The sequence below is a fragment of the Lethenteron reissneri genome, chromosome 50, assembly GCF_015708825.2.
Source record: "Lethenteron reissneri isolate LAM-NWPU_2019-01 chromosome 50, ASM1570882v1, whole genome shotgun sequence".
Taxonomy (NCBI): domain Eukaryota; kingdom Metazoa; phylum Chordata; class Hyperoartia; order Petromyzontiformes; family Petromyzontidae; genus Lethenteron; species Lethenteron reissneri.
Genome location: NC_083828.1, coordinates 4,317,603 through 4,335,423, shown reverse-complemented (window position 1 = coordinate 4,335,423; position 17,821 = coordinate 4,317,603). Strand labels below are relative to the sequence as shown.

General features: G+C 46.3%; 1 protein-coding gene across 2 annotated transcripts in view; it reads left to right on the top strand.

Annotated features, from left to right (window-relative positions):
- Positions 1-17,821, top strand: part of LOC133355241 (ATP-dependent Clp protease ATP-binding subunit clpX-like, mitochondrial) — a 41,809-nt gene that overhangs the window by 14,618 nt on the left and 9,370 nt on the right. For both annotated transcript variants that reach the window (XM_061572618.1, XM_061572616.1), the window contains exons 6-13: positions 1,821-2,010; positions 3,170-3,211; positions 4,165-4,329; positions 5,516-5,680; positions 11,118-11,206; positions 13,051-13,131; positions 13,799-13,882; positions 16,428-16,583. In XM_061572618.1, coding sequence (XP_061428602.1) covers positions 1,821-2,010; positions 3,170-3,211; positions 4,165-4,329; positions 5,516-5,680; positions 11,118-11,206; positions 13,051-13,131; positions 13,799-13,882; positions 16,428-16,583 — 972 coding nt within the window. The remainder of the gene's footprint in view (positions 1-1,820; positions 2,011-3,169; positions 3,212-4,164; positions 4,330-5,515; positions 5,681-11,117; positions 11,207-13,050; positions 13,132-13,798; positions 13,883-16,427; positions 16,584-17,821) is intronic.

Here is a 17,821-nt window from a genome sequence, read left to right as displayed (position 1 = left end):
TCACGACGTTTCGGAGGCAACACAAGCTTCCGTCTTCAGGAGGAACCGTCACAGCACGATAGCTGTATCAAGTGAGAGAAATTCCAAGAACACAGTAATTGTATATATACTGGTTGAGGGTGGGAGGAGCCAAGGTAGGCCCTGGATATTATTATTGTGAGGTTCGGTGCGGCTAAAGCACGCTGATAGGAATGAGCCTTTGTTGTGTAAACTAGGTGCGGATGATGTAAAGGTGCGTGTAAAAGGGACTGAGCCTTTTTATTATGTAGAGATGATGCGGCTGAAATCGCTCCAGTGTAGTGCTATTGTATGGCGATGACTCGGATGGGGCTTCATCCAGCAGTGGATGTGTCATGGCTCATTATGATGATGATGACCAATTGAACAAGACCAAGAGGTTGTTCATTATCACTTTGAGCGCGGTGGCATGGGGGATAATATATTGGTAGATGACTGAGTGTGTGCAATTGTGATGCTCATAATTAAGCCACAGATTGGTTACCGATAACGACACACACACCACAAATACCCAGGATATTTTACGAGTTGGCTTATGTTCGCTTTTTTATAGTTCTGAAATATTTGGTTCTGTTGACATGTGCTGAACAATATTTGCTGAGCAATATATAATCAAGAGCTCCTTGATGAAAAGTAACAGCATTAACATGAAGTAAAAATATAAAAATATCCACACAACACGTGACCAAACACGCCACGTAAATGTAATAGTTCCCATCATGTGAACAAAATCTAGACTAATCACTATATTCAAGACACAGCGCTTCTTAAAATCAAGTCACTTATACAATCCTGTTCCTTGTTGAAATAAACAGGATCACAAAGGCCATCCCAATCGAATATAAAGAAAACCCAAAGAATATACACAAGGGGAGGAGATTCAAAATGTAAAGAAAATTATATGGCATTAAGCAATTTTGTTTCTGCTCGTAACCTCTGTCATCGTGCTTGAAAATAAAATGTTCCAGCCAGGAGAAAAACGCGGTCTTCTCTAAGGGCCTTTATAATTATTTCAACTTCCAGAGCAAACTTTCTGAATAAAATATCGGATGTCCCACCTGAAGACGGAGACTTGTGTTGCCTCCGAAACGTCGTGATTTAATTTAGTTATTTTCATTTATTACTATTTTATTTTACTATTATTATTTTTACCTACGTGACTTTACCGAAAAAAAACATAAGAGTATGAATCCTTGCAGTCACGAAAGCTTCAAATCTATAATTATCGGATGTATGTATGCTGAACTTCTTTCGCACCATACGTAGTCAACCGCGCTCATCCGAGGTGTGATGGAAGGACAACAAACTAAACAAAAAAAGCACCTATAGCTGCCTTATGATGTCTTTGCTCGCGGAAAGATGGGAATTTCCGTGTCTTGCAACACGAATATGTGTCTTGTCTTAAAGGGTGAAAAAATTTACCCGTAAAAACAAAGTTTTTCACTATAAATCCTTTATATGCGTGGCATCGGTTTTATTTAATTATCATTTCTGTTTTTCTTGAGTAAGAGTTTCATTTTTATCACATTTGTATTTGAAATTAAATATGAATTTTTTTTTTCCTAAAAAGTGGAAAATTTAGGAAAAAATTTTTTCACGAAAATAAATTGTCACGCACAACGAGTCTGTGTGCAAAATGTCAGCTCGATTGGATCACGGGAAGTGGGTTAAAAAATGACTGAAAGATTTGTACGGTCCTAAGCGCGCAAGCAAGCAAGCAAGTGAACTTAATATAAAGGATTTAAAAACAAAAAAGATCGCCGAATATCGCTGACACATTACCTCCCCGCATCTCGTCACAGATCAGCGAGTTTCTGGACCTACACGTCGTTGGTCAGCAGCACGCGAAGAAGGTGCTGTCGGTGGCGGTGTACAACCATTACAAGCGCGTGCACAGCAACCTGTGCTCAGTCTCGCAGCAGCAGGAGCAGCAGCAGAAGCAGCAGGATGAGGGTAGCCCAGCTGAGATACAGCCGGTGCTAGCCCCACGTGGTGAGACCTTTTTGCTGAGATTTGACATCCCATGGTGGATTAAGGCAGGCTTGACAGGGCGTGATGTACTTCGGGGACGTTACTTTGTTTGTGTCTTATATTATGTAGCTCGCGGGTATTGGTTAGTTTGAAGGATGAGCCATGTTTGAGTTTTTAATTGGTGTAGATTTGTATGGGCGCGTGTTGGTTGGCTCATCAAATAGCACACGCTGCCCGAGTCATATACTCCATAATTTGTTAGCCTATCTCTCGCTTACTCATTAAGTAACTGACCTACGCACTCATTTACCCAGATTCACTCGCTCACCCACCAGCTTATCGTAACCACTCACGTCCACCACTGATTGAATGATTGACTCTATCACCCGCCCAACAACTTGTTCACTCGCCCAACGCCTCGCTCATTCACTTACTCGCTCATCAGTTCACACTTGGAGTCACTTGCTACACCTCCCGGTGGGAAGGTGAAGCACCCCTCGGAGTGTGGATGAGAGGTCCACTTGAAGAGACTTCAGAAGTGGGTATGTGTCATCACCTTTTATGGGCCATTCTCTTAACATGAGGTGGTGATGCACTCTTAGGAGAGTTCTGAATGGATGCTTCATTCATGGACATGATGATAGCACAATTGGAAAGTTTTGAAATATACAAAATAAAAAACACGATAGTGATGGAAAATATTGTGAGCCCGAGTTAAATATAACTTACCCAGCATATTGCTGCTTGTGAAATAAGGCTTAAGAAGTGACGCTTATGCCTATGAAGTTAAACATATTTGACTGGATAGGACTCGATGTTTCCCCAATTAAATTGTCTGCGATCGTGTTATTTCTCATCATTTAGGATTCCCTGCGGCACATATTTAAGATGAAACCACAACGTTTTAGAATAATTTGTAATTCACTCAACACAACTGATTTGGATACCGCATCTGAGTCAGTGCAGTTTGATTTATGCCTTGGTCCAGTCATTAGTTGAAGATTGATGGGTCCATGTGGACCTCCTTGTTTATACCAGGGGTTGTTTTCTCCTGCATATTGATATTCTTGTTGTTGATGAACCCTGTGTTTATTTGCTGATGCTAGTTTTTATTTTTGGTTATACATCCCCATGTCTTTCTGCTGACTTGACAGTCTCTTTCCTTTTTTGTTTGTTGCAGAAGTAGAAACGGGAAGGCGGGCAGATTTTTACAAGCTAACAAGTACGTTGACTTGATTTCAGCATTCACTCACCTTGTATATCCTGGTACAAATTACACATGTGTACAGTATCAGCGAGTGCCAGTCTGTTCAGAAGAAAAACACAAATTGGGGTTCATTTTTAAATCCTTTATATTAAGTTCGCTTGCTTGCTTGCTTGCGCGCTTACGACCGTGCAAATCTTTCGGTCGTTTTTTAACCCACTTCCCGTGATCCAATCGAGCTGACATTTTGCACACAGACTCGTTGTGCGTGATAATTTATTTTCGGGAAAAATTTCCTAAATTTTACACTTTTTAGGAAAAAATTAATTATATTTAATTACCAATTGCTTAATGGTGGCAGGCAATCATCTGACCCATAGGTGGCAGCCAAGCCAGAGGACGAGAGGACTCTAGCCACCACGCATATAAAGGATTTATAGTGAAAAACTTTGTTTTTACGGGTTAATTTTTATCGACCATGGCTGGATCGACTTCCGGCAGGCGATTCAAACTTGCCACCCTGGTTGAGAGTCAATTGGAATGCGTTCCAATCTCATCAGCTCTGGGAAGCTAAGCAGGTTGAGACGTGTCAGTGCTTGGATGAAGGACCACCCTGCATAACAAAATAACAGTCTGCAGAGGTGTATTGTGGACAGCAGGGGAGAGTGCAGAAACATTCCATTAAAATGTGCTTCTATGATTCCACGTTTATGCTGCCAGCCTTCACCAACCCACAATGACCAACATCGTGGATTGTGGTCAAATAACCCCTACGATCCGCACAGCATGGTGCTGCCCTCATCCAGCAGTGGATTGACAAAGCAGTCGTACATGACACACAGACGCCCCAAAGCATAACCGTCCGTCTTGGCTGCCTAATTAACGTCGGCGTCTCGTTTACCCGCCCTCCGCGTGGTAAATGCTCCGCTGCGGTACGTCGTGATGCCAACCAACCGGCCTTGCCTCCGCAGAGCTGCTGGAGATGACGGGGAGCCAGAAAGTTGCGTCCTCGCCACCGACGATGGGGGGAGCCGCAGGGACGGTGCGCTGGGCGAGCGAGGCCCTGGACCGAGCCAGCGCTGCCGGGATTCACCTCGACAAGAGCAACATCCTGCTGATTGGCCCTACGGGCTGTGGTAAGGGGGCACACGTGTGTATGTGTGTGTGTGTGGTGTATGTGGTGTGGTGTTGGTGGCCACCCACCCCCTCGTGTGCCGTGCCGGCATTCGTAGGTGCACGTTAACAGCACTTGCCCCCCAAAAGTCTATGAAGGCTGTACGGGAGATCTTTGTCTATGTATGGATACGTACACGGTAGTACACTCAAGAACCTGGCGACCCGAGTTGGATTCCGGCTCACGGCCAACAGTAGTGACGATTATTTGAACCCGTCCTGGGCCACCCCTAGGTTAACTCAGCCTCAAATGAGTACCTTGTGCGGTGTGTAAACATCGCCACTAAGGGAGACAAAGGACGGGCGAGCGTGGTGCTGGCCACCCACCCCATTGCGTGCCGTGCCTGCCTTCATAGGTGCTCGAGTACAGCACTTGCCCCAGCAGTCTGTTACAGGCTGTGAAAATGAGCTTTCTAGCTCATCAGATTCCTTGAGTATGAATAAATATTCTGATACTGTTTGTGAAGGCTATACACAGGCAGGTTTTGTTTGGCCTCATAGAGGGGTCTAAATGGATGTGGCAAGGACTAGAGAGGAGATGGGCTGATATGATGCAGGAGGACCTGGAGATGTGTAAGGCTTGCCCTATCACTGCTGCCACCGGTGTTAAGGTCAGACTTTGTGGAGCAGGCTCTTGAAGGACGCTTCTGGGCAGTCGGAAGCAGTCGCTGTCCAGCAATAACGGAGTGCAAAGGAGCGACGCTCACAACGACGGGCGGAGCGCCAGGTGGAAATATAAATGCAGCAAGGTGGCACAGTAGGGGGCACAGGTGGTGCATTTGTCAGTCATCTCAGTAATTTCCACTTGGCGTCGTGCCCCCAAACAGAGATGATTGTCGGTCCAGTGCTCATTTCAGCAGGAATGCACCCCGAGTGTTTGACATACTGAGAGAGACACACCCAGCTCCAGGGCTTTAACCCAGATTGCCGGCAGTGCCGATGTGATCACCTGAGAGAGACCCCAGCACCGGGCTTGAGTTCAAGTCTGCAATAGTGTCAGCTCAGCGTCTTTCATATATCCATTACGAGCACTCGTAGGAATGTATACTCAGCTCGAGGTCATCTTAAATCCAGAGTATCTGTAACTCAGCCCTGGTGCCTTTATAACACAGCCATGCGCTCTTAATAGGCGAGCGTTCCTGTCGGCAGGCAAGACGCTGTTGGCTCAGACGCTGGCGCGCTGCCTGGACGTGCCGTTTGCCGTCTGCGACTGCACGGGGCTCACGCAGGCCGGCTACGTGGGCGAGGACGTGGAGTCCGTGGTGGCCAAGCTGCTGCAGGACGCGGAGTACAGCGTGGACCGCGCACAGCAGGGTGAGCGAGGCCTGGCCTGGAGCTTTCTGCTGATGGTTTTTATCTCTATATATATAAAAGGGAAATTTGTGATTATGTGTGTCTGTTCGAAATGTTTAGCATACTTCCCGACATGCAATAAACTTGAAATGTGGCATGTGGGTAGCTTCCAGACTGTACACAATGAAAAAAGTATAAAAATAGACTTGTATTTTGGGGGGGGGGGGGCGCAATAATGTATATATTTTGCACGGCAAGTGAGCGGTGACGTCACTTCTGTGATGTCACCCGCATGCGGCAGCGTCACGCAGTGTGCCTGCTGACGTCACGCCCCCCCCCCCCACCCTCCGCGTAGGCCGTGTGTTAATCTAAGACAAGAATCCAAGTCTCCGGCGAAGCCGGGTAGTAAAGCTAGTTTATATATATAACAAAATGAAAGATTCAAAGAGGAAGAATAAAAACAACCCCGCGAATGAAAAAAGTCCCATGGCTTGTTTTGAAGAGGGTCCTCCTTCAAGTTCAAGTTCATGTATTAGGTATAGCCCTGTGAGCCATTCGGCTCTTGAATCGGGTGCAACCGCAACAAGCAAAAAACAAAAACATGAACAAAAAACATCTTAAAGTGAATATGTGACTAAGTGCAAACAGAAAATCCAAGAAAAGACAGCAAAATATTGCAGAAAAAAACACCGTACACCAACCTTGAGATGTTTGGCCAATATCCTTATAAAAAAATCAATCCCACGGTAGCCGAGATGTTGACTACCTCGCCTGGTATAAAGGAGGTCGTGTTCTTCCCATGGTTGTGTGGATTTTGCTCCGATGCCTCCGGTTTTTCCCTCCACTTTATAATCAACGCGTGTTTAGAGCATTTGGCAGCTTGCAACTTTCACGTGATAAGCCACTTTTGTTGAGCTATCACTTGTGGCCAGGTCGCTACTGAAAAAGAGCTATTACAGCTCAGTGGGCCTTACCTGGTAAAATAAAAATAGTTTTTAGTTTAGTTTACATAAGGCTTTCAAACTAAATTTTAAAGTATTTTTTATCAGCATTCGCTCTGTTTGTCTGTGTGTCTGTAATGGGGGGCATGGCGCGATAACTCAAGCGAAGATGAACCAATATAAATAATATCTTAGCGCAATGTTACGTTGCTATTAGGGGCTTATCTCAGAAAAGAGACTGCCAAATTGATCAAAGGGTTGCTCAAAGTTTGGCGATTAAACCATCTGTTTTAGGATTTGCCTTGTCGGCCAAGGTGGTGATGTCATATGTCATGCACGCCCCTCATGTATGGCAGCAATACAAATGGCAATAATTTGTCCTTAAGAAAGTTAATAAAATAAATACCTTTCTAAGTAGTGTTGTTAAGAAAATAATTATACCTGTTTTCTCTTAACAGCATCTTAAAATGTGATCACATTTTTTAAACTGCATTCAAATAGTATTATAAGGGGAGGGTGAGGTCAGGAGCTGTTTTTTTTTAAATCACAAGTCACTGATGATATCCGTGCCCAGGAATTGTACTCGGATGTCTGGGTTCATAGCTCACTGCAAAAAACCTCCTGGTTACACCAGCCCACAGGAGATTATTGTGTCTGTCCGTCGTGGGGAGGGGCTGGGTGGGGAGGGTGGGACTGGGTGAGGAGGGGAGGGTGGGGAGGGGCTGGGTGGGGAGGGGCTGGGTGGGTAGGGGCTGGGTGGGGAGGGTGGGGAGGGGCTGGATGGGGAGGGTGGGGCTGAATGGGGGATGGGAGGGGTGGGGCTGGGTGGGGAGGGGCTGGTCACCCTGTGGTGTCCTTATAAAACTCAACGTTTAACCTACTCACACCGGCTTGTGCCCGCCCTCACAGTCGGGCATATTTGCGGAATACACCACTCCGCCGTTGACCCTGGCCATTGATCGAGCAACCCAACGTTCCTACCAGCTCCCTCCGCAAGGAATGTGTTCCCAGCTTTGTATCCACGTTCGAATCTGCACGTGATTCTGCAGTTCCACCAGATGGCAGTCGTGCTCAGTGTAAGGGAGTCTCGTTTTTGAATGAGCAGTTGGGCATTGCTCATCTCTGCTGTGGCCTTTAGCTGGTTGGCAGAAAAAAAATCCACATTGTGGGAGTCAGTAGGGATTTTCTTTTTCATAGGGGAAAGGTTAAATAATGATTCTGTTATGTTGGCAGCAGAGGTTGGTGTAGATATTTTTTGTTTCTTACGTTACTAAGTTCCCACAACTGTTTCTCGTCTCCACTGCACTAAACCGGCGTGAAGTATGATCAAATAATGCCCGCAACCCGCACGGCATGGGGCGGCCCTCATCCAGCAGTGGATTAATTAAAAGGTTGTACGTGTACAATGTGCTGCGGTACTGTAGTGTGTTTCATCCAGTGATGTGTAACGTGTTATGCACTGCAGAAATGTAGTGTCCCTATTGGTGTGATTTTTAACTTGTGGGCTGGAGAGCCTGGTGTTTATTGCTATGGTTACAAGCTGGAGTGCAGTCTTCATTTCTAAGGCAAAATGCTGCCACTGCTTTGCGCAATTGTGTTGGCTTACGTCAATGCCCTGTGTTAATGGCTGTATTTCTGAAAGTTTGACTGTCTGGCTCACGTGACTACAAAGGGTCTAGTCTGAGCGGTCTGTGGGAGTTCCCGCTTCCCCTGTGCGAACACCCCGATATGAAGTGTGAGACATTTTTAAGTTGGACTTAAAAATCTGCAGCCACTCCACGGGGTGATTGCTGTGGACTTCCCGTAAAGTGGTAGTGGTGCTCCACTGTGTTAATCTGCTGAATTTGTTGAACCAAAACACTTAATTTCTTAAGAACAGGGCTGCGTTTCACACCGAGATAAGTGCGTGATAATTATATGCCGTGATCTTGCAAATGTGCCCTTTAAATTTGACACGTTCACGACGTGTGAAATGCACAGAATTTTACCTTGGAATAACAATTTAAGTTGTATTGTATTATAGTTATTATCGCCGCAACTGGTTTAATTTGTGTCACATCTAAACACAAGACATGCGCAGTAAGAAATGTTGTGAAAATTTACACGTAAAACGGCAATTACAACCATGATAACCAGGCAAGCCCCTGCCCAACCATATAAACTTTGAAACATATATTCATTAAAATGAATATATGTTTAAAATGTTTAGTGTCTTAGCTACTAGCGCTTATATTTATGCACTGCTTTAGCTCTGTAATTCCCACACTGAGCTATTTTCACAGGCTTTACTTGTTTCTGATCCACAGGGATAAAAATCATGGACACAGTTAAAAGCGAAATGTCGTAAAGTGTATAAAGAAGTATGGGGGGCGCATGCTTGGAACACATTTATTGGAGATCGTACATGAGTTTTCCACTGTTAAGAAGAAATATTTCAGGACACATTATGAGCAAGAATAATCTAAACTAAACTTTTTATTTTATAAGTTAAGGCCCACTGAGATTTTTTTGCTCTTTTTCAGAAGCGACCTGGCCACAAGTGATCGCTGAATGAAGTGGCTTATCATGTATATACTCTAAACGCATGTTGTTTCTAAATGTGGAGGGAAAAACCAGAGGTCGCAGAGAAAAATCCACGCAACCACGGGGAGAAAGAGACAGGCAAACTCCAAATATACAGGCGTCAGGGTCGGGATTAAACCCACTACGTCCTGTATACCAGGCAAGGTAGTTAACATCTCGCCACCGTGGCGCTGATAGATTACTGAAGCATGTGTGAAACCTTAAATACGATGGTCGCCCTCCTTGCTATGAAGGGAAGGGAGGGGGCAAGGCCAATGGAGGTGGGGGAAGGGGGGTCCTAGGTTCACAGAGTTGAAGTGTTGGGACCAGAAGTTACCTGTGTTCAGGTGTACCAGGAACATCTCAGCACAGCGTGGGTCTGATCTCTTTTAACTGTGGCAACAGGCCTGTGTATCAGCGATCAATCAGGCTTATTGAGCCTGATATATTGCCCGGCGTTTATTTTAGTGCTAATGAATATTGATTTAATAACATAGAGACAGTATTTTAATCAAACAACTGGGTGGTTTATTGGGTTAGCAAGTGTGGCTGTGGGTTTAGGGTTTCACCTAAATTCAATTCCCTGATAATGTGATTGGCGTTCATTAGTAAATATTCCTGATGAATACTTATGAGTGTGGATCTATAAGTATATATGTGTAACAAAGATACGGATCCCCCGTGCAGCCTTCACATATTGCAGGGGCAAGTGCTGTTTGCGAGCAGCTATGATGGCCGGCATAACACACACGCACATACGTACGTGGGGAGCGGTAGCATAGTGGTCAGCGATTCCCGATCACGACCAACTTCAGCGGCAAATATCTAACGTGGTCCTGGGCCTCCCCTAGGTCGACTCAGCCTCAAATGAGTACCCGGTGCGGTGTGTAAACATCGTCACTGAGGAGCCAGGCTGCCGGTCGGGCGTGATGCTTACCGCACGGCCCCAATAGGTGTGTGTGTGTAGGATACACGGGGGATATTTGTCTTTGTCTTTTTGGTAGGTAAATGGCATCCTTTTAAATGGAAGTGTCAGTGCAGCGAGACTCCTAATCTCCAGGGTTGTAAGGCAGACAGAAGAAGATGGTTGATGCTAGAAGAGAAATGAGGTTGCAAACTCATCTGTGTGCAGTCTTTGACCCCACCCACCCACCCCGGTATGTGTGGGGTGGGTTTTTTTTTGCATCCTCTAGACTTCTTCTCACAAAAATATATATTTATGGAATTGGACAAATATAGCCAGCAGGATTCTCCAGAATGATTGGCTTGAGACTCATTCAATGTTTTCTTGCTTCATGAAGAATTGTTCTTATATTGATGAATATTGGGACATTATGGTGCATTAGTAGATGCATGATACACATCCTGGTTGGTGGTAAACCCAGCCTGTTATAGCCCGACCGCCTTTGTCTCCCCAGTGGCGATGTTTACACACCGCACCGGGTACTCATTTGAGGCTTAGTCGACCTAGGGGAGGCCCAGGACCGGTTTAGATAATCGTCACCAGTGTTGGCCGTGAGCGGGAATCGAACTCGGGTCGCCAGGTTCATAGCGCAGCGCGCTAACCGCTACACTACCGCTCCCCACAATACATATAACATACACACTATTATACACTACACTATACACTACACTTCTATACACTACACTATATATTCCACCACTATACTAAGTTGAAAACGAATTTCTTTAGAACTGCTTTTTGTGTTAAGTTTGTTGTCCTTCCCCCGTACCTCCGATTAGTATGGTTGGCTCTATATGGTGCGAAAGAAGCTCAACGTACATACGCATGCATACAACTGGCCGACACCATAGCAATGTGGATTTTCTACCACGGGCTCAGAGGCACCAGTGGAGAGTTGCGTTGCCCACACTCACTGGAGCAGGGAGACACGTGGACTGGCGATCGTACAATAACCATGTGGCTGCCGTGATGTGTCTGTAATTGTCGTCAGGTATCGTCTTCTTGGATGAGGTTGACAAGATCGGGAGTGTGCCAGGCATTCACCAGCTGCGAGATGTCGGAGGAGAAGGTGTGCAACAGGTATGCTTGTGTGTGTGTGTGCGCGCGTGTGAGAGAGTATGTAGGTCGACTCGGCCTCAACTGAGTACTTGGTACGGTGTGTAAACATTGCCACCCCACCTCAATGTGTGCCGTGCCGGCCTTCATGGGTGTTCGCTAACAGCACTTGCCCAAAAAGTCAGTTATGGCTATGCGAGGGGATATTTGTGAATGAGAGAGTCAGCCATCTTAGTGATTTTGACCCCTGACGCTTGGCCCTGTCCCTTGATCTCTTGCCAGCAAGCGTGTGACACCTCACATGGCCTCAAAGTACATTTAGCCGGGCACATTCGCCACCGTGACATCACCGCCACTTTGTCGTGAATTGGCGGCTTTTGTTATTTTTGCAGGACAGTGCTGAAATAATTCCTTGATTAAATAGATTAACCACTAACAGCACTTGCCCTGACAGTCTATGTAGGCTATATGGGCATTCTATGTCTTTTCTTCACGTGACTGTGTGTGCATGCATAGGTGTGTGTGCACGTTGGTATTTGTGTGCGTGCACATTTGTATTTGTAAGTGTGTGAATGCACGCTTGAATCTCCGCTCATCTTCACGTATTATTTTTTCATCGCCAATAGCTAGGTGTGATGGTGGCTGTAATGGTCACAGTCTCGCACGTTGGGAGCCTGAACAGTATATCATAGTCTCTGCATGAGCCACCCACCTTGCTTCTAAAGTGCTGTGTTATTGGCGTGCAAAATCCCCCACACACGACTTGCATTTCCTCTGCTTCTGACAGCGGGAAAATCCTGACCTTCACACTGGCACCGCTTCACAAGATAAAGTTCCCTTATGACAATATGCCCTTTGAGTGTGCCCTCAAACACTTAATTAACAAAGGCCAGTGGCATTACTTTTCCCACTAATTGCACACTGTTGTTTTCTTCACCTGAGTTAGGACGTACCAAACAAGGCGGCTTTCTTGAGGACGTGCGTAATTAGACACAATTGCAAAAGGTTAAATCAAAGTGTCCCTTTGTTAAAACTGGCATAGTGATTTTTTGACCTATCTGTGTGGAGTTTCAGCATTTTCCCCTCTTGTGTGTGGGTATTCGCCAGGTATTCTGGCTTTATCTCACATGCAATTAACTAATTGAAAAAATAATGGTCAAACACACTCAAGAAAAACCCTCCTGAAATAAAAGTTTCACGACTCGGTGAAGCTTGTGTGGATAAATAAAGGAGGTTGTTCATTCTAGATTTGAAGCTTTCGTGACTGCAAGGAGTCATTCTTAGGTTTTTTCGGTAAAGTCACGTAGGTAAAAAATTAAAATTAATAAAAGTAAAATAAAATAAAAATCACGACGTTTCGGAGGCAACACAAGCTTCCGTCTTCAGGTGGAACCGTCACAGCACGATTGCTGAAGACGGAAGCTTGTGTTGCCTCCGAAACGTCGTGATTTTTATTTTATTTAACTTTTAGTAATTTTAAATTTTTACCTACATGACTTTACCGAAAAAACCTAAGAATATAGGTTGTTCATTATTTTCCACTGACCAAAGCATCCAGAATGCACCTGAGCTCATCGAATCTCCGAAGATAAGCAGGACTGAGCCTGGCTAGTGCTTGGATGGGGGATCACCTTGAATAAACAGGGTGTTTTAGGGCGGCAAGGCCATTTGGATAGCAGAGAGCAGTGCAACAAAATCCATTGCTACACTGTGCTTCTCACCTCCCATGTCTCCGCTGCCGGCTTTAGTATGACGTGGGGAGGCCCTCATCCAGCAGTTTAGTCACAAAATGGCCATAGATTTACGTGCCCTTTATTAACACGCTACATTCTGGTGGTTCGTTGTCGTTTTTCTCTTCTTCTCGGCAGGCTCTGCTCAAGATGCTGGAGGGTACGGTTGTTAATGTGCCCGAGAAAAATTCACGGAGACTCCGCGGAGAGACTGTGCAGGTACGAACGCATTCGCATGAATGCATGCGTGCATTTGGGGAGCGGTAGTGCAGTGGTTAGCGCGCTGCACTACGAACCCGGTGACCTGAGTTCGATTTCCGCTCACAACCAACACCAGTGACGATTATCTGAACCGGTCCTGGGCCTCCCCGAGGTCGACTCAGCCTCAAATGGGTACCTGTTGTGTAAAAACATCGCCACTGGGGAGACAAAGGCAGTCGGGTATGGTCCTTGCCACCTACCCCCTCGTGTTCCGTGCCAGCCTTCATAGGTGCTTGCTAACAGCACTTGCCCCAACAGCCCGTTACAGGCTATACGGGGTAGCTTTGTATCTGCGTGCCCCGTGCATTCTATGTTCGTGCTTGTGTGAGCGCGCGAGTGTTTTGGCGGTAGGTAATCAATATCGTGTTTAACGGTGCAAAAATCTCATAAATGCAGTTCCTATTACCGACCATCCCTATCCAGATACAATCATGTTTCTTTACCTGTCATGGATATCCACTGTTTACTCAGCCGGAAATGTCCAACCAGTTCCGTAGTGTGGTGGTGATGGTGGTGGTGAGAGCAGCTGCCTAGCAAGCAAAGTCGGCAAGGTGTGATTGGATGTCGTGGTTGAGGAACATTCGGAGTGTTTGCGAGGCTTGCGTTGATGTGTTATTGTGCACAGGTTGACACAACCAATATTCTTTTCATGGCGTCTGGAGCGTTCAATGGCCTTGAGAAGATTGTGAGTCTACGCAAAGACCAAAAGGTAATGTGATAACCGTAATGATGGTGTTGGGTAATGGGTGGGTGGCTCGGTGAAATCACAATGGCCTTTGCCATCATGTACCCGGCACCAGCACGAGTGACATAACGAGTCATGAATACATGAATCATCTAATAAGTGCAAGGCATTATTACTTACAATTCATGCGGAACAAAAGATTGAAAGTGAGCAAATAATCACGGAGTGATGCACGGTTATTATGACACTGAGAGACAGGAAGAGTCACGAGTGGACTGTAGAAAATACACAGGTGAGAAGCCTCATCGTAACTGTAAAGAAAGGTAAGTGGGACTTGGGTAGGACACATCGCTAAAAGTGATGACGGATTGTAGTCGAGACTTGGTGTAGTGGCAGGCAAAGGAAGGAACACAACAAAGAGGACGTTCACCATGGAGATGGAGCGATGAAAATGAGCTCGCATGCAGTAGCTAGGTGGATTGTTCCTTCGCAAGTGCACGAAGAAGCCTTCACGATGGCTACTTTGTGCGCATTTTAAAGTCTTTCTACCGTTTTCTTCACCAGTGCCAATGTTTCTGATGCGTGTGTCTGTCGCGTTTTGTCCCAATCAGTGCCTATTGTCACGTAACCCGTGTTTAAACCAGGCGAGAACCCACTGAAAGTAGCCATCTAAAGGAAGATTGGAGGAAATTCAGGGAAAAGTACAGACTTTTTCCCCTTCCTAAATTTTTATTTTATATTCTAGAGTCAAGAGGGGCCCAGATTCGCTTCTCTATGAAAAAAGGCTGAATGCGTCGCCTGGCCAATTTTCCCCCTTTGTTGGTGATGGAGGCATCGGCGCATTTGCACAACAACAACAAAAAAAATCAGATAGCGGGTCGGGAAGTCCATCTGGCCCAGAGCGCATCTCCCCCACTCTCAAACAAGCATGGGGCGAACACTCATCTTCTCTCGGTGGCTGTGAGCCAGTGCTGGAAATTTTACATTCTATGGCAGAGGCCCGTTGTCTCCATAGGATATTCGCTGTTGACTTGCCGTGAAGTGGCACTCTGCTACAGGCAGACACCAGATGGATGATGGTGATGATAACGGGCCGAATCGACTTCCACACGGGATTTGAGCTCGCCTCTTAAATTGCCAGTCGAACGCTTTCCGTCGCAGCATCAGCTTTGTCTCAATTAAAAATTCCCAACATTAAGAGTTGCGTTGCCGTGCTCACTGTAACAATAAAAACAACACAAATACTGCCTTCGTTGCATTCGACCTTTGCCCGCGCAATCTGCGGCGACGGTTTGTGCTATTGTTTTTGCGCGATCGATTTTCGAGGCGCGAGTTCGTCCGCCGTTTAACGGTATTAAGTCTGGCGCCGGCGTCGAGCCTGTAACCCTCTCGCCGGTCTCTCCTCTGCTCGTGGGAATCCCCGTAAATTGCCCCTGCTTTGCTTGCACTCCACATTTTGATCGTGCTAAGTCGTCCTGGCGCGCGCGTCACGCGACGTCATCGAGCCAGCGCGCTGTTTCGCGAGTCATCAATTAATGAGTCGGCCGGCCCGATGTGATTGCCATCGGCAATCAATGCGGACCGCGGCTGGGAATTTTTACTGGTCTCTAGCAATAATAGGCTTATTCGCGACATTGATCGGCGGCACTGCCGCCACGCAGTGTATGAATCAGCCGCGTGTTTGGAAAAGGCTGTGCACGGAATGGACAAACAATATGCATCGCGCTGTAGTTACTGGTACATGTGTTTATATTTCGCATTGTGTCATAGCCGTGTAACAATCAATTGAAAGCGATCCATATGTTCACAATGCATGCATCAAATCATATGCGAGTATTGATCGTTTACAAATCAAACGATAATTTACAGCCGTTGCATGAAGGCCTTCCCTGTTTGTGCCAGTCACACAACCTGGGGGGGGTCCCACACTTTGTTGGCACCAGTGCACATATCACTCGCCACTGGTGTTTGCTGGATTTGAACTTGGGCCACTGGGTTAATAGTGCAGTGCACTAATCATCTTATGAGTGCATGTCCTACAAAGTGCACGAACAGAGCTTTACAATAAATACAAATGGCAGGGTTACATTTTAGGGTTGCATGAAGGTGACCTTTTTTTTTACTGAATGGTTGAAGGTTTACTCTAAGTAATGTTACAGAATGCATTTATTTTGTTTGCAGGCGTATAGACTCGTCAAGGTTGTAACCGTTAAAAGCTCAACACAACGCAAACCATGCGTGTATTAAGTTCTTTCGCAGCATTTCATTTGCAAATACAATGAGACTGCACATGGTTATTTTTTTTACATCATCTCTATGGATAAAAAAAACAATGTTTTTATTACTTTACTGGAAATAAATATATACGAAGAGTTTTCAAATCAGTGGTATGCTAATAGATGATGCTTGGCCTCTACGTTGGAGACCTGATCTGGACGGCATTGCTGATAAACGCAATTGACATTATACCCTATGAAATGTAAGAAGCAACGCTACGCCGCATCAATCCATGTCGATAGCAATTCCACGTTCTTGCCGATTTCCCCTATTGTGAATACAATGAGTACAGAGCCTGGGATTCAATCTGCGCAGCGGGGATGATGGGGTCCACGCAACCCTCATGTCACCGCGACCGCCGCCATCGTCGGCATCGGCGGCGCTGCTCGGAGGAGTTGCGTCTGACGCTCTGTGGGAGCAGCACGAGAGGGATCGCTTGGTTCGGCAGGCGAGTGCTGCTTGTCCCCCTTGGCGGTGGTCATGGTGGGGATGGTGACATGTGTGTGTGGTCACGACGGTGGTGGTGGTGGTGACGTCTGTGTGGTCGCGATGGTGGTGGTGGTGGTGATGGTGACATCTGTGTGGTAGCGACGGTGGTGATGGTGACATCTGTGTGGTCGCGACGGTGGTGATGGTGACATCTGTGTGGTCGCGATGGTCGCGATGGTGGCGATGGTGGTGATGGTGACATCTGTGTGGTCGCGATGGTGGTGATGGTGACGTCTGTGTGGTCGCGATGTGGTGATGGTGGTGATGGTGATATCTGTGTGGTCGCGATGTGGTGATGGTGGTGATGGTGACATCTGTGTGGTCGCGATGATGGTGATGGTGACGTCTGTGTGGTCGCGATGTAGTGATGGTGGTGATGGTGATATCTGTGTGGTCGCGATGGTGGTGATGGTGGTGATGGTGACATCTGTGTGGTCGCGATGTGGTGATGGTGGTGATGGTGATATCTGTGTGGTCGCGATGGTGGTGATGGTGGTGATGGTGACATCTGTGTGGTCGCGATGGTGGTGATGGTGACGTCTGTGTGGTCGCGATGGTGGTGGTGGTGATGTGACCTTGATGGTGCTGATGAATTTGGTGTTGATGGTGGTCCTGGACTCGATGAAGATGATGTTGATGTGATCCTTGTTGCTGCTACTCTTGCTGCTGTTTGTTGAGTTTGGCAGGTGAGGTAGTGGGGATGGTAATCATAATTTATTATACTTGGGATAATTTTTTTCAATATTTTTTGTTCCGATTTATCCAGGAACACCTTAATGAGCCTCATGACTCTTTTTCAGGAGGGTCCTGCCCAATGTTTTTCAGTCGGGGTCGAATGTTCTATTTTTTTAAATATTTTTAGATATTTTTTTTATGTTCCGGTTGATAATTTCTCAAATGTGGCAAATGTGGACCACGTCTCCGGCACACAATGGCCTACGCTTGACGTCGCGACATCTTGAACGTTCACTGTGAAGTAGATGGCGTGTCTCTCTATGCCTAATACGCCCACAGTGTTAGTGGTGCTGCCAGCTCCACTTCCAATGTAGCTATTGAAGATGAAGCTGCTAGGACTGAGGATGCTCATGGGCGGTGGTTCGACAGTGGTGTGCTTCTGCTGCTTCTGATGATGGTCACGATGATGCTGATGCTGTCGCTTGCGATGATGATGATGATGGTGTTTGCTATTTCTAGATT